At 37.8% G+C, this 18,197-nt stretch overlaps 1 protein-coding gene across 14 annotated transcripts in view; it reads right to left on the reverse strand.

Annotated features, from left to right (window-relative positions):
* Window positions 1–18,197, reverse strand: part of LOC124159256 (JNK-interacting protein 3) — an 83,826-nt gene that overhangs the window by 13,806 nt on the left and 51,823 nt on the right. For 10 of the 14 annotated variants that reach the window (XM_046534938.1, XM_046534945.1, XM_046534944.1 and 7 more), the window contains 5 exons: window positions 17,627–17,786; window positions 16,787–17,051; window positions 14,876–15,047; window positions 12,004–12,018; window positions 4,485–4,598 (listed from right to left, as the gene is read on the reverse strand). In XM_046534938.1, the coding sequence (XP_046390894.1) occupies window positions 4,485–4,598; window positions 12,004–12,018; window positions 14,876–15,047; window positions 16,787–17,051; window positions 17,627–17,786 (726 nt within the window). The remainder of the gene's footprint in view (window positions 1–4,484; window positions 4,599–12,003; window positions 12,019–14,875; window positions 15,048–16,786; window positions 17,052–17,626; window positions 17,787–18,197) is intronic. The other 4 variants (XM_046534951.1, XM_046534950.1, XM_046534949.1 and 1 more) reach the window with 1 other exon arrangement.

Here is an 18,197-nt window from a genome sequence, read left to right on the forward strand (position 1 = left end):
AGCTACTTTTCTGAAACTGGCCATGAAAGTTGTCTTTTTACGTTTACATCAATAAATATTTATTTTTTGGCTTTTTTTGCCTAAATTTATGTAAACAAATAGAAAGTTAGTAATTTCTTATAATGTTACAGTGATTTTTCTCGAAGTGAGCCACGAAAAATCGATTATATATTACTTACAGCACGTTCATTCTGTACCCTATGGATTCCTGCAGTCTTTATAAAAAAAGGAAATTGCTAATATACTTTGACTTTTGATTGAAAATTTGGATGAGGAATTATTTGTTTCTGACGTCAACTTTTGTAGAAAATGCGATTTTTTAGAAGTAATTTTTTGAAGACTTCGTTCAATTACGTTAGTGCAGTAGTTATTAATAAAAAGGCATTATTTACATGTTTATGTGAATTTACCAGTGAAGGTTGGCCTTATAATACTTACAATCATCGTTTTCAATTCATACTAGATAGATAGATTTCTCAGACCGGCATGAAGCCTGATTTTGCAAAGAAAAAGTCGAAACACACATTTCAAATTTGAAGAAACATGAAAATCAGTTAAAATTGACAAACAAATAGATAGAAGAAAGACTTTGCCTTTTGAATGAATCTATGAGTGAAGAAAATTGATTCTGATGAAAAAGAAGACCGGTGTCATATAGCTGCACATGAAACTTACACTGAACAACAGTGCAGGGATGATGAGCTTTTGTAAAAGGGAAGGGAGCTTATGTACGTTGGGAAGTATGGAGTTGTAACGTGTAATACGCAGGGATCAAGACCAAACATAAAAACATAAAATTGTAGCAGTGTTACCGAGAGGAGGGGACTTATTGGCAAAATAAATTGGATTCGAAACACGAATGGTTTGTTTTTGTATGATGTTCATTGAAAGAATGGCAGAGAAAATTCTAAATTGCACTAATATACAGGTAGAGAAAGTCACTAAAAATTATTCTCGTAAGAGAGATAGTGAAACAGACAGGAAAGACTTAGTGTTCCTGAATAGTATTTTACTTTTAGCCAGGGCAAATAAAACTGAGTAACAGAATTTTTTATTGTTTTGGAACCACAATGGATTAGGAGTGGAAATATGTTATTCCTCCATGAGACATAACATATTTCTCTTTTCCCCTTTATCTTTTCGTTTCGAAAACGTGACTGCTAGAGTAGAGAAAATGAAAAGTGGCAAAATTGGCACAAAGTAGAGATGTATTTGAGATGTTTGCTCGCAATACACGACAACATAATAGAATTGGGCCATGAAAAAAAGGTGATGAGCAATTGACTCCTTTTCAAAGAAGATGTTCATATAGGCAATATTTCCCTTCCAAACCCGCAAAATATGGCATCAAAATTTTTGCACTGGCAAATTGGATTGTATTTGAAAATGTACCTACTCAGGGTGGCAACCAGAGGGTCCATTTTTTGTAGATACCAGTCCAAAATAGGAGTTAAAGCGAATATTTTCTTTTGTAAACAGAAACGGGAGAAACATAATTTGAACTACTGGTTCAATAATATTCCGCAAGCAGATGAAATTCTAAGCAATAATTTGACGGTTGCGAGAACAGCACGCAAAAAATAAAAGAGATTTAGCACTGAAAGTCGTATATGTAAAAGAAAGAAGAAAATAGCAGCTTATTTTGGTTTAGGAAGAAAAAAGCTCTAGTTTCCTGCGTCGTAAAATGGTCAAAGAATGTAATTTTTTCGTCAACAATTCACACAGCCATTTATGTCAATGAATCTAAGACGAACAGATAAAAAAGAAAACCGGAAATATTGACCTTTTATAACTGCACTGAAGGTCTAGCCACATTAGACAAAATAGGCAGCACCTATCATGCAAACAGAAACATCAGGAGATTTGCCAAACACTGCTGACATCAGTGCATTTGTTATACCTAGGTATTCCGATTCACTATCACACTGCAAAGAAGTTTTCTTCGTGAGATAACTCGATCGTTAACTTTTCTATGCAGTAAAATTAGATCGATATTGAACATGACCTCTAGAGACATGAAAAATAGAGGAATATGCGTAAAATGAGCCTGAGAAAAGGATGAGGAGAAAAAAAGAAAAAAGTTGGAAGATGTGTTTTTTCCAACAGATATAAAAACAAAAATATACTGTGCAGTGTGTCAGAAACTAATGTGTGGTACACTTTTGCTGAAAATTTTGAGAAGTGATTAGAAGCAAATAAATAATTTACATGATTTATTTTCTTCATTCTTTAGATTCAATAAACTTTTCAACAGCGCGAAATTGAACTCCTGTTGAGGACTACATATTTGTTAGTTTACCTTCCAATGCTGTATATAATTTGTAACAGGAGTATTTCAATAGTTATAAGTGACCGTAATATCATCGTCAATTTTTCCTCAAGAATACATTTTGGGAAATCGATTCAATATCGATAAGTAAATTAATTTAGTACATTTATTAGTATTTACGTAAGGAAAATAGAGGTCGACGCAGAAAATATGATGAGATACAGTGATTGGTGTTTATAAAAGTATATGCCATCTATTTATATCTCAACATTTCAACTGTGTTCTTTGGCTGAAACAAAAAAAATTGGCAAATTTTCCGGAGGAGCTGGGACTGCCTACTGGAAAATAGGGTATTCAAAAATATTTTCTTAAAAAAATAAAAGTTGAATTTATAGTTTGAAATATATAGTATAGTCATTCCTAAATAAACAAAGAATACGTCGAGATGTGAAATTTTTAAATAAAATATACTATTTGAAAGAAATTGAACAACATCTTTTGGGGTGTCAGAGACACCCCACGCGACCGTTTATGTTCGGAAAATGGGCGCGACTACCGCCGGGTTAATATGGACCATATTTATAAGTTGAGGCAACTTAAAAATATAGGCACTTGATACTAATATTTCATAATTATATGCTCACAGAGCACTTTGGATTCAAAGGAATGTCTAGCGTTCTCCATGGATCTCCAAATGGTAAAAGTAGGCCAGAAGAAACACAGTCCAAGGTTACTAATTCCACCAAAAAAATATCATTTGAAGGATAACACACTAAAAACAGAGGTAGACACACTCGCATGAATAACTGTGATAAAAAAAATTCACATAATCACAAGAAAAATGGAGCTCTATGAAACTTGTACGATGGACTCAATTGAAAATGCTAAATTAACACGCTGTGTACCGGGGTTTAAAATACAGAGGTATGTAGTATCTGGGTAGAGGAGTTGAGATTGAAAATATGTGCCAATTTAGGCAAACTGCTTTGGTTTAACCATGGCTAAAAAGCTAATGTTTAAATATAACTTTACCTAATCAAACATAACGATATGTCCATTCATTATAAGTAATGAACAACAACTGAAAATGTACAACCAAAAATCTATATTATTCGAGACTTAAATCAACCGTTGGCAGTGCTAAAGGCAGTGACGTAATTTGCCAATATGGCCAATGAATTGAGGATAGCGTTATGATGATAACATAGTCGTAATGGGATGATTCTTTGAGCCACTGCGAAAGTTAAAGTAGAAAATATTAAGGTACATTTTTCTTGGCTTTGATGATTTATTGCCATACTTATGGGCAACGACAAAATTCAGGAATTAATAAATTACAGCTGAAATATCCTCTACTAGCTCACTGCGAGTACTCAAAGACTTCCTAATGAGCGTGACTCCCATAAAAATACACAACTCTAAGCAGCGTAGAAAAGAAAAGTCGAATACGCTGGTTACCTTACACGCTTTAAACCAATAAACCACCGTAACAGTAAATGATGAATTATTGCAATGAATGGCAACAAAACGGCATTGCAATTAAATATGAATGCATAAAACATATTAATTACAACATTTTGATAGCTCATTGCGAAAAATATATTCATGAAAATCAGAAAACACCCAAAAATCCCAATGATTTGTCAATGTGAATTCCTAAGGGAAATGCTTGGCATCTTCGGAGCTTTGCTTTCGAATTTGGCCGATAGTTGGCGTATTGCTTGTCTGGATTCTCAAACGCTTTAAAATTGCTAAAGTAGACACGCCTAAATGACGAGAATCAACATCATCCATCCAGAACGCTCGGGAAAAAAATGACGAGAATTCTCGCCATCCGTACTCAACGTGTTAAGAGCCTCAACAGCCTTCTGTAAGCCATTAGTATAGGATGAAATGATTAAAAAATTTCAGTCCAATTTCATGATATATTCTCCCGGAAAACAAAACCTCCCGGATTTTTCAGCCCTAGAGACAAAGGAAATTTTTCTGGATCTTAACCTCACCAGGATCAGTAGACAAAAATAAAATACCTATAAAACAGGATACCTGGAAAACAGCAGAAACTTACGACTAAAAAACAAGAAAAGTTAGTGAAAAGAACTGGCATTGGGCTCCTAAATTCAGTACACCTCCCCACAGCCAGAATTGAGATGAAAGAGATTCTGACAAAATTAATTTTAACATAGGGAAAATAATTCTAAGATTGATAACTTACTCTCCAAGAGTGGAACTGATATAATAACACCATTTCCTGTGCCAATCCAAAGTCTACAAGATGATATGAGTAAAGCAGTAATCCTTGCAAATGAGAATCCCACTTTTCCTGTACCTATAAAGATAAGTTGGGAGACAACAATAAATAAAATGATTTGACTTCAACAACATCAACATATCAGTTTTAGGTTTGCAATCTTAGATTGTGAACTAAATTTACTTTTCCCCTTGTTAGGTGAAGATGTACACCCATGTATATTAGGGCGGATCGGAAAAATCGATTTTTTTCAAATCCATCTGGCCCATTGAAAAAAAGTTGTGGGACCGATCAAAAATAAGGCCTGAAAAATTTGAGACCTCTAGGTGAACCCCTGACCCTCGCTCAAATGAGATTTAGGGGTGGAGAGTCCAATTTCGAAAAATATAATATTTAATGGTCATTTCCTATAGATTTTGCCGAGTTACTGCCCTTCAGGGCGAAAATTTCGTGCATTTTGACGTATCTGCCACTGTTTAGCCACAAAATGCCTTATTTGAGTCCGCGAAGAAAATATTCCAACGCCCACGCAGCGTCGCGGATACAAGAGGGGCAGGCCAATCCCGTCCCCTCCCCGCTCGCTTCTCCCCCTCCCACGCCTCGAGTACAGCAAAATTCATCCTGCGTGTGCTGCTAGGAGGGAGTTCATCCTTGATAATATAAATCGGAAGATGGTGGATGGTAAAATATGATGAGTAGTGAGACGACTTGTTTCTTATTTGGCGCCTCGTCGGCGTAAAACAAATCGATGTTACCAACTTTTAGAGAAGTGATGAAATATTTATACATGCCTCAGCCCAAATGCACCAAAATTCACACCCAGTGCGTATTTATTCGTAAGTCTAACTAATATGTTTGATGTTTCAGCATCGTCTGTGGAGGCAAAATCACGAAAGAATTTCTCAATTATCTGCTTTCCAGTCTGTATTTCTTATGTCAGTTTCATTCCTCATCTTTCGCTGCTATCAACAAAGTTTTGGTGAATTCCTTCACGAATCTCTCGTCCGAATCGACAAATCGAATTTACCAACTTTTAGAGAAGTGATGAAATATTTATAGATCCGAGAACGCAGGAAAGGAGCCTACGGTCTATGAAAAGGCCTCTTGTGTGGCTATAAAGGCGTGCGACCTATAGTGACGCGCTTCTCATCCATAATGTGTGACTAAATGGATTTAGCGGTACCACAGGAAGTACTAAAACTTACGGAAAATGGGAATATGCCAAAAGTAGGGTTTAAGTACAAAACTCAAACTCTTTTAAAAGAACATTTGAAATTATGCGATATTTTTGTGTGTGTTTGAAAGAAGGAGCATAAGGTTCCCCCCAATGAAGAAGCATTTTGAGAGACAAGCGGGCGAAACGAAAGATGATGGCTGCTGGATTGAATTCTAAAGAAACTCGGCAACTGAGGAAAAAAGGGAATCATAGGAATTAAGTTAACATCGTCAATTCTTGTATGGAAAAAGAGTATCAAAACTTTTCTTCATCAATTCATCCGAAGAAAATTAAACTGACGAGAAATCAGCCTATTTGTATCCCTGCTTTCATCATAAAATAAATATAAGGGGTATAAAGTCACATTGGAACTCTTTCGGGGAAAATGCGTCTGCGAACTGTGATAGAGGTATATGCCACAACCAAGCAACAGCAATGATCATTCCCGCAACTTTAGCTGACGCAAAAGTCATAACTTCGTAAGATACATCAAAGCCAGTGTACCAGAATTATTTACGTAGACAGAAAAAGATGCTAATTACTGTGAATACGAAAGAGAGTTATCAAAGGGCTCCATTTTCATGAAATAAATGTGTAATGTTGACAAATACTTTTGTGTGATGAAAAAAGGTGAGAGGACTTATCATTCCAAGTTTAAAGGGGAATGTGTGGTGTTGAAGAAACAGAGTCCCACCTTTGGGGGTTAGCCTCACCCGTCGGAGTATTAGCAATAGTTGTAAAATCTGCGATTCTCGATTCCTTTCCGAGTGAAAACTAGATACAAAAAATTAAAAAGGATTTGAATGCGATGGTATTAAGTGAATACCGCCCAAAAAGGAGGTATCATCCCTCTGCTACAAGCATTTTTCCAACATCCCTTGAAGTGTGGGTAAACGTCTCGGGATTCCCACCGTGTTAATTTTTCCACAAAGGGCAAAGTTTCGAGCTCGGGGCTCATCGGGGATAATTTTTTTTGAATCCCGAGAAGAGTTTATCCACATCATTCGCCGGAAAAGTATAAAATCATATTTCATCTTTGCAGTGGTCTATTTGCTATTTGCATTAAGTTGGCTTTTTTCGACTAAGAATTTTCGACAAAAACATTGGGAGGGCAATATAGGGACCCAATTTGCGTTGTTGGAAGGATGCGTTTGGCGACCAATCTGAGATTATTTTAAATGCTGGATTTGAATATCAACGTAAAGGACTACGCGCTGATTATGTATTGGAGAGAGACACCCGGTTATATCTGACCTTAGCAGTGTGGAAATTCAAAAATCTATTGGTGAACATTCAAATTTGAAGTTGAATATTTCTTTTATTATACATCCGGACGAGAGATTCGTGAAGGAATTCACCAAAACTTTGTTGATAGCAGCGAAAGATGAGGAATGAAACTGACATAAGAAATACAGACTGGAAAGCAGATAATTGAGAAATTCTTTCGTGATTTTGCCTCCACAGACGATGCTGAAACATCAAACATATTAGTTAGACTTACGAATAAATACGCACTGGGTGTGAATTTTGGTGCATTTGGGCTGAGGCATGTATAAATATTTCATCACTTCTCTAAAAGTTGGTAACATCGATTTGTTTTACGCCGACGAGGCGCCAAATAAGAAACAAGTCGTCTCACTACTCATCATATTTTACCATCCACCATCTTCCGATTTATATTATCAAGGATGAACTCCCTCCTAGCAGCACACGCAGGATGAATTTTGCTGTACTCGAGGCGTGGGAGGGGGAGAAGCGAGCGGGGAGGGGACGGGATTGGCCTGCCCCTCTTGTATCCGCGACGCTGCGTGGGCGTTGGAATATTTTCTTCGCGGACTCAAATAAGGCATTTTGTGGCTAAACAGTGGCAGATACGTCAAAATGCACGAAATTTTCGCCCTGAAGGGCAGTAACTCGGCAAAATCTATAGGAAATGACCATTAAATATTATATTTTTCGAAATTGGACTCTCCACCCCTAAATCTCATTTGAGCGAGGGTCAGGGGTTCACCTAGAGGTCTCAAATTTTTCAGGCCTTATTTTTGATCGGTCCCACAACTTTTTTTCAATGGGCCAGATGGATTTGAAAAAAATCGATTTTTCCGATCCGCCCTAATGTATATACATAAAGGTTCACTTACCATACAAACACGGTAAATATTATACAGACAAAAATGATTACAGATTACACATAATAAATTGAAAAAAATATTGATAGTACAACATTTCTTACGATTTTAAAAAGGTGTGCAAAACATCTCATTTTCTTCATGAATAAAAACCCCAAAAAAAATTTTATACGAGATGTAGGTTCAGTTATATACATGGCTACTAATAACTTAGCTGATAATGCACAAAAGGAATTATGTATTGCTCAATCAATTGACACCAAACGGGAAAATAAAATAAAAATTAAATTTACTGAAACCTATGGATATACAATATTACGTTTATATTTCCACTAACTCATGTGGCGTGCGGTATCTGCTGTTTAATTTGATTTATTACGGATTGCCAAACTGCACATCTCTCGCTAAAGGTTAAGAGCTGCAGTTAACTTGCTTCCTCTTTCCTTATTTTTGCTGGTAAATTCAATTTGGTAGGGTAATATCATTAATATTTGGATTTTATTATGATGATTTATTGCTAACCAATGTGGTTAAAAATACAGCAGACTCCCGATTATCCGGCTGTGGTTTATCCGGGTTGTGGATTATCCGTGCATGATTTCAGGGTCCTTCAAAGTTTTCTGTGATCTTTATAAAAAATAACATCAGACGCAAATGCACCAAGATATTTTCATTTTTTAAAAATACAATGCTTCACCGGGCTAATTGTTTCCACTAGAATCCCCTTCTTAAAGTGGAATTATTTTATATTCTTGCCGACAAGGAATGTTTCAAGTTTACTTGGACGTCTGCTCTAACATTGTAGATGACGATCAGCGGCAGGAAAAAAACTCTCGTTTAATTCTAGAAGATTCTTCGATGGTTAATCATTCCTTATATCAGAGAAATGTTAACTACGACAGGGTTCCCACTCTAACTACATTATAAAATTCACGGTTTTTTCCAGGTTTTCACAGTCTAAATGTCATCAAATTCACGGTTTTTAGCTAAGGCATTTTAGGCAGAAATATTGATCATGTAACAATCATCGGCCGCATGTTAACTAAAAATGTAACAAACGAAACAGATGTCTTGAATGCAAACGTGGCAATAAAAGTGCTATCTCTCATGACGTCACCTATCGTTAGCAAAATTCATGTCCGGCTAAAAGGATGTGAGTGGGAAAATGGAGAGAGCAGGGTGGCAGGGAAGTGAAGAAGAGCCTGATTTTTTGCCAGGATTAACGTCTTCCAATCGCAGGCTTAAGGTCAATGTGCTGTCATGGCACATGGACCAATTAATAATTGCGCTTCGAATACACGTGTGCAGAAAAATGCGTGGACAGTATCTGCACGTGACTCGGCCTTGAAACATGATCGAAACATCGATTTTTCTTTTAATCTGTCTATCGTTTTTCTACAATCAAGTTTCAGAGATTTCTAAGGTTTTATGATGAAATTCACGGCTATTTCCAGGTTTTTAGGTTTTCACGGTTGAGTGGGAACCCTGTACGATCTTTAATTGTATATTTCATACCACAAATGCGCAATTATTGCCGTGGCCTCGAATGCGTTTGAATGCGGCCCAAGGGAACCGGAGATTTAGTCGCTTTCTGGCATGTTTACGCCGTTTCCAGTAAAGGTCAAACTAGAGAGAAAGGGAATAGTGGAAGAGGATGAGTAGAAGTGAAGGCAATGGGGGAAGTGGAAGTAGAGAAAGCATGAGTCATAGCCAGGCACTCCCCCCCTACATAGACAATAGGGTAGTTTCCTTCATCAAAGAAAATGAAAGGCATTGATTGCGATTCCTTACCCACCATTTGTGTATTCATAATATACAAATTATTTGGTTTCAGAAATCCCAGTTTAGACAAATGGCATTGGTCAATTTTAACCTCATTTGAAAAAGACCAGATTGGCGCCCATGCGATGCCACTCCACGTGACCTCACAGGGACCTAGTTTCTATGCGAGAAGACAGGAGTTTTACATCGTCTGAGATTACCAACGCATTTATGAGGCACAGAGCTCAGGGAAACATCTCTTAATAATCACCTATTTAAATTGCCTAAGGTCGGAAAGTTTCCTTCGTTTGATAAGGTATTAATTATCCTTATTTAAACCAAGCGCTACCTGCTAGCAGGGAACTCTGCTACCAGCTAGCAGCCTGCATTGTATCGGCGCTCATAGCCTCACACCAAGGTGGTGTCACACAGTGGCAGACGGAACCAGAATGACGTCACACGGGCTTATCCTAGCATTCATACTTAGCCATCGTGCTTTTGCACGATTGAAAATTTTCACTTTTCATTTAATCGCAAAAAATAGATTACGTCATTTAAAAATCTAGAAGCGTGAAATACTTACTCCAGGAGTAATAATCTTTCGATTGAAAATCTTTTGAATAAAAAATAATAGGAAACCACCCTATTTGTCTCAAGTCCTGGTTTCCTATAACCGCTACTACGCGATGGTGTAATTGCGCACCCGTTACCTTCACGGAAGCTCCGTGCTCCTCTTTTCCAAGCATCGCAGTGTGGGATTGAGCTCAGTGATTAAGGATCCGCGTCCCGAAGCAGTTGTATCCCGGGCAACTTGGGCGAGACGAGACTAGTCGGCATGGTGCCTGTCAGTGTAGTTTCCAATGTCAGGCAGTGGTTTCGAAGCATTCGTGCAAACCACTATTCTGACCACGTGACCTCACAGCCACGGGCATATAGTTTTCGGAAACCAGGAATTACTTGTAGCAATAGGAATGCGAGTACAATCACGTTATCACCGCGAAAAATATCCCGCTTGGAGAGAGAGTGCTCTTAACAATTCTAGAAAGCAATCTAAAGTTATAAACAATGTACGTTTGTAATAATAGATTGTTTGATATAGGTAAATTCTGAAAACCACAGGAAATCAAAGTAAAGTTTGGATTATCTGTGTTATCCGATTATTCGTGCCGGATCTCCCCATCATTAGCCCAGATAATTGGGAGTGTACTGTACCTGAATGGAATGATGTTAACACACACAAGAAACACATGAGGGAGACGAGACGCACACAAGTGATTAGAGGAAAAACAAGGAGAAAACAAGAGAAACCACATGAACACACTTTTGAGTAGGGCAAAAGAAATTTAATAAACATCGCCAAAAAAAACACATGCAATGGCATCCACAATCACAGTAATGCTAGGAATGGTAATTGGAATGTAAGTTAAGCTCAATAAGAAGTAAGTTGGGCTCAATATGCAGCAATTTTAACCCTATCATTGGAATTCGTTGTGTAAAATACCACCCAGAATTATTGATAGGAAGTATTTTTATTTGCAAGAAAGTCCAATAAAAAGCAGCTGTCCAAATAGGCAGATTACTATGGAAGAAATTGACTTTAAATATATGAAGTCTTTGAATCCAATGAAAATTCACAGGCCAAGGAGGCAAGGATATACATTCAAAGATATTAAAATAAACTCATTCAAGCCTGAAGATTATATATGAGACAAGCAGGTAAAATGCTCCCAAAGAAGGGTTAGAGAAAATTAACACCATGAAATAAATATTAATTTGAAAGAAAACTCATGCAGAAGCAGCAGTGCATCTTGGTATGTGCATAATGTTTTCATTACAAAAAGCTTCAAATGAAATATGCTCATTTTAAAGAGAAGTAATTTTTAAATACTTTATTAAGATAGAGTTCTCGAAAGTACAAAACCAGTGATTTTAAAGAAAAACCTTTTAGATATTTCTTCATGCCAGTATGGCCCCAACATTTCCCAATGGATGCTGGTTGCTGAATCTGGTCATTCCTTTGATAATGCTGGCATTGCCCAAACTCCAGCATGGAGAATTATTTTAGTACGTTTAGTAAATTAGAAAGTTTTTGTACACAACGAACACCCGCAAAAGTTTTAAAGACAAAAATACCACTACTCAATGAAAAGCTGTATGTTTCCAAGAAGGAATTGGAAATCTCTGTGAAAAGGTTTTCAGCCAAACTGTCACACGGTTTTGATTAATCTGACGAATTTGTTCTGAGAAAATTTTTCCCAAGCCGGGAAATCTTGATATATTGCTCACACCCATATATTAAGATTAAGCATAAACCAAGATGCACTTAAGCTTTGATAAATTATTAATAGGGTTAAAAATAAGGCTTAAGGAATACTACCTCCGGGGTAAACAGCTATAGAGGTGCACAGGTTTGAGGCAACACCCAAGAGCAAGAGGAGGCGCAGGATGAAGAAAGAGTGCAAAAAATTGTAAAATCATTTAGTTGCGGAAAAAAACTGAAGGCACACACATCTCATTGCTCATAAAGCAGAAAAAAATCCACTCCAACTCCACATTGGTTGTCATAAAAATATTAAAATAAGTTATAAGTAAAAGCTTAAGCTTTTTAAAGCATTAATCAAAAAAATTTTCACTGATTGCATACACAATCATAGAATTTTAAACAAATTGAAAGTTGAAATATGAAGAAGAAGAGTGAATATAGGGGAAAAAAGCTGATAACCAAAGCAATTAGCAAGCCAAAGCCATTTGTGTAAATATTCATATTTTTTAAGAAACTCATATAAAATTATTTGCAAACTCAGATGTTAAAGAGGAAAAGGTGAATAAATTTAAAATGATATCATACTTGTAAAGATAATGAAGTTGAAAGTCATAAGAGGTAAATGCAGAATGATTTGCTAATAAAACTATTGCTGAATTCCTCTTTAACTACAATAATTTTTTTCACAGGTTAAAAAAGCAATATTTACCAATGTGATATCAAAATGAATAATGTTTAATAGTCAAACCAATTGAATGAATTGCTCAGTAAAAGGACTACATATATAATAAAATAGGAACTACATATTGCATAAATCATTTATGCAATATGGGTATGAGAGGTAACCTTAGGCATTCACTCACATAGGGAAAACGAGATGCTTTTCCTAATGACTTAAACCTCATAAAAATTAATAAAGCAAAATCAGAATTGCAAATTAAATGATATTTTTCTATCCTGAGGAAGTTATATCATTAGATCATTTAGCCTCCTTATAATGCCACACAGGTGACCTCCTATTGCTGAGGTCACTATAAGGTTGCTAAGAGGTTGCCAACTCTTACAGTTCATGAATTGCCCAAAAGAAACAACGTGAAAATAAACCTGATAGAAATACTGGACAGTAAAATTCAATAAGATTCATTCTTTGCCACAGCGCATCATGAAAAGCAAGAGAGAAAGCCAAAACCAAAACAGCAAGAGTATTCATAATTAGAATATCATCCTAAAGTAGATTATAAGATTTAACATGGGAGCTCTTAAATTTTTCACTGATGACTTGCAAAATGAAAATCATAGGATGAAGAAAAGAAACTCATGGAAAATATTCCATAATAATTATGAAGGCACTTAAACTTCCTCTACAATAAACATGATATGTATCATCAATTAGTTTAAAAGCAACATTTAATAAGTGTAAAAAAAAGCTAGTACATAATAAAATCGTGAGGAAAAGCTTCCCAAATAAATTATGCATGACGTGCTTGTCATTAATCAAATATATACAGTAGACTCTCCTTACGAACAACGTTATTACGAAGTTCTCGTTATTACGAAGCGAATCGCTGGTCCCGACGAAAAGGCATATGCTAGCTATAGTAAAAGAAACGTTATTGCGAAATTTTCGTTTTTACGAAATTACGAAACTCAGTCCCGGTCCTGGCGGCTATAAAATAAACCTTATTACGAAGTTCCCCGTGTAAGCAACGGCATTTAGGTGCATATTCACTACGCTGAGTTATAATAATCGCGCCGCGTTTAAGTTCTTCTCGTGAACCGCGCCCAAGAGCGTCAATTATGGCTCTTTCTTCAGTGTACACGCAACATCATGTAATAAGTTTCATTCCTGTGGAGCCATGGTGACTCACTTGTAACCGCTCGTAAATTGGACGTACAGTAAGTCCTCTTCCTACGCGCATTCGATTTACGAATTTTCAGAGATACGAGCATTCAAATTTCGAATTTGGCGCCTTTCAATTTGGCCGATGCTTCGCGGTTTGGCTTGGCGTAGAGGAACTGCCACTTTGGGCACAATCTGAACAAAGTATCATTGAATCCGGTGTGAATTTAGGAACTGTTCAGCGTTTCGCCTGCTCATCCTTACCGCGAGTAGTGATTTTTTCGGTTCCGGCTGCGTCGCACGCCCAGCTAGATCAGTTCGTAATATCGTGAGCTAGAGCACGATTGTGATTCAGTGTTGCATTTTGTAGGATGACCGTATTTCTCATGATGCAATTTCATACAGTCCGGCCGGCGACAGTAGCCCGATGACGGCACAATAGGAGAGGCGGATAACCCTACGCCAGCACGGTTTACAGTCAATCGCTGTCCAACAAAACCCTCGCCTTGTCTCTCAACGTTGCCAACTGCATAAGGTGCACCGAAATATGGCTGATCATCAAAAAAATCCTTTCTTCGAATCGCCAAAACAAGTGATTCTTCGTCTGGGTCCATCACGCACGGCGTCCCTTCCGCATCCTTTCTTCGTGGAACCCTTTGTAGGCGTTTCACTTTCTTAGATGGCAACCCTGTCCCTACCCCGACCTAGACCATTCTGTGTGTCATCGGACAACCCTCAGCGGCCGTGCTGTAGGTTTATCAACTTAGGAACAAGGTCTTGGAACGCAACCAGTGCTTATATCGCACTTACTGTATTCGGGAAGATATCAACCCTCGATTGCGTCGTGCCGCATTCTTCTGCTGAGAAACTGGAATGAATTTTCCTGTTTAAACAAATTCCCGCGTAATTTAATCGTGTTTATTAAATACGGTTTTTTTTGATGATTCCTAAAAGAAATGTTGATACGAACTTCGTTATTACGAACCTCCGGTTTTTCGGTCCCGCAAACTTCGTAATAACGAGAGTCTACTGTACTCTCTCAAAGGTGACAATATATAAACAAATTGAGGAAGAAAAATTCTTACATTTACAGAAAAAGGAATAGCAAAGAAAAAACCTCATACCTTATAGTTCAATCGTACTCACCCAACATTTTGCTAACGTAAGGTTCAATGTCGACATCCTGTAAATGCTCATAAGTGTGAGCATGATAGAGCCTTAATGTGGAGTCCATTCTTATGGAAACCCAAACTCCATCACCCAGCCAGGCCATTTGTCGAACTTGACTGTCTTTCCTTGGATGAACATTAAATGAGGCCTGATGGAGAGAGAAATGAACACCCAAGTCATGATATTCGAGACAAAATAAGTCAAGATATTAGAGATTGGAATAGGGATTTGAAAATTTGACCATATCCTAGAGCATCCAGGATTGATCATTTAGTGGACATTTTAGTTATTTCATGAAAAATCAACACGCCTTACATCATGGAATAAGTATACACTGAGATCTCCAGGAAAACAAATACTATTATTGTACTTAATTTCAAACTATTAACTCACATAGTACTTCTATCAGAGGGTTATCTTGGATTGGTGATTGTAGAGCTCACCCAAGACTAGGCCAAAGGCATGAGATGTGCATTCATGGTAAGGGAGCCAGTTCATTTCTTAGGGGGCAACTAATGCTTCAAGAATTTTGGGTTAGAGATAACTGAAAGGTTTCACCAAAGATTTAAAGCTGGGAACCTTAGCACTGTAGATATTCCACCAAGCCATCTTTCGCCATGAGTACATAGTAGTGGCACCTCACTACAGTCCGGCCACTGAGAGTTGTCTGATGACAGGTAGAAGGATCTAGTTCGGGGTATGCGGCAAGGTTGCCAGGTAAACACGGCTATACACAGTGAATGATCATATGAATGATCATGATGAATGATCATACGAATGAAATCATTCGCCGTGTATGACGGAAAAATTTGCGAATGAACAGTCATGCACATGATATTTCAGTGAAAATTAGAACATGTTCTATTTTGCTCACATGATCCAGCGAATGATCACATGCTCATTCGCATGGTTGTTCACCGCGTAAGCAGCCTTAAGAAAGGGAAACGCCCACATTACATGTGCCATGTATGACGGAAAAATTCACGGATGAAACGTCATGCGCATGATATTTCAGTGAAAATTAGAGCATGTCCTATTTTGCTTGCATGATCCAGTGATCACGTGATGATTCAGCATGATCATTTGCATGATTGTTCACCGTGTAAGCAGCCATAAGAAAGGGAAATGCCCACGTTACATGTAAACATATGTCTTCTGTGAAGAAAGGAGCTGGAAGGGACGACAAGCATGAAGGACCCAAAGGAAGAATCCCTTGTTCTGGAGATTTGAAGAAAGGGCTTGTTTTGGCAGCTCAGGCTTGTTTCAGTGCTTCGTATGCATGTGAAAACGTTGCATGACGAAGCGAGGGTGAGAGGCGCATTTGGGGTACAGCGATTGGCTGCAAACCTTGCCAGCGCAGGGTTCTCTGCCCATTCTTTTGCGCTGTCATCAGATACCTCTCGTGCGAAAGATCCACAGAGAAAAAAATCATTCGCCTTTACCGGGATTCGAACCCGGATCCCACGATTTCCGGTCGAGTGCTTTAGCCAGTTAAGCTACCGAGGCGTCATTCTTCCCTGTGGACATTTTCGGACACTACCGGACAAGGTGTTGCTGGACTGCTGAGCATATGATGCCACAAGCAGTCCAAATCGTGCACACAGCGCCACAGCCGGAGAGCAGGCCCGGACATAGAACACAAGGGGTGTTCGCTCTAGGCTAGTTTAAAGTATACCGGGACTAGCCGCGGTGATAACTTTTACGGGAGTCACCCGCAATGCACAATCGTGCGAAAGATCCAGAAATTTTTTCTCTGTGGATCTTTCACCCGATTGTGCATTGCGGGTGACTCCCGTAAAAGTTATCACCGCGGCTAGTCCCGGTATACTTTAAACTAGATAACTCTCGCCGGCCGGACTGTAACTGAGGGCAGGCAATGAAGCTCACCTCAATTTCCAGGGTCCTGGGGTCCAGCACATGGATATGATTCCCATATCCGCACCACACCTTGGAGTGGACCACAGACATGCAACGGATGGACTTGTGAGGCTCCCCCAAATCCACCAGGAAGTATGAGCCCAAATCCCACTGACCAGCCAAATGCTGCTTCTCACTGCCATCCCCACCACTGCCTTCCTTCTCGAAACTGTGACGCCTGAACACAGCCACAGTGCCATTTGCAAGGGCAGCCAGCACCCTACCACGAATGTGCCTGCAGGATGGAATTAACTTTAAGCATTCAATTCAATTCTACAATAAAGTGCTAACCAAAACAAGTTGATTACTCATTAACTTAAAAATTATCAACAACTGATTAAGGTACAAAAGTTCCACTACAACCTAATAATCACACCTGAACCATTCTTATAACATAAATGCAGCTAATCTGTTAATACTTTTTTAATTATGGAAAATGTGGTTACCATCCACAATTTAGTACAAAACAATGAAAATTAAAGCTAAGCATTACATGAAAGTGCATTCAAAGTTGATGATTCCATAAAGATTTTCTAAAATAAAAATGTACATTACGATTCAGCAAATTTTATTATAATGGATTACGAGGACAGAACACTCTTGCTTGAACCATCTTTTTCCCAGCGAGTTAAATGTATTACATTAACTTTATGCCTAATTTTCTGGATATTGAGAGCAAATTCTTGTCAAAATTTGCATCCATCCCAAATTTGAAAAAATTACCGAAACACTTCAGGAGGTGATATCAAATCAGCTGAAACAAACTTTTACAACAAACTATGCTACAATTTATAGAAAAAATCCACTTACACAATGCTTAGTACAGAGTCTTTCAGTTTAATAGAATGTATACACCTTCTCCAGTGAGCTACTGAGGAGTGGACATAAATAGCTCCAGTTTTTGAGCCTAACCACATAGTAGGAAGCACACTACTCATTTTCTCCACTTCTGCATACGCCAACTCATTCCCTGGAAAATGAAAAAAAATATAGAATCATCAAATATAAAATAATGACAACTTGAAATTTGATAGTGTCACCTTGTGAAATTAACTACTCACAAAATAAAACCACACAAAATGAAAGAGATGTTTTACTCATAACTGCCCAGGTAATCACTGGACTGGAAATTGATCACTCATCAGCCAATATCTCAAAGACAATGCTTAAACAGAAATCCTAAATAAGCTCATCAATAAATTAAACATGGTAAACCATACAAAATCACTCCTTTTGTGGATACACAATGATAAAAGAGAATTTGGCACTTGATACAGTTTGCAAGATTTTGTAGATACTACGTGATTAAAGAGATTTTGGCAAATGATACAGTTTGTAAGGGGTAAAATTACACTTATTTTAGAATCAAACTTAATCAAAC

The sequence above is a fragment of the Ischnura elegans genome, chromosome 5 (genome assembly GCF_921293095.1).
Source record: "Ischnura elegans chromosome 5, ioIscEleg1.1, whole genome shotgun sequence".
Classification (NCBI taxonomy): Eukaryota; Metazoa; Arthropoda; class Insecta; order Odonata; family Coenagrionidae; genus Ischnura; species Ischnura elegans.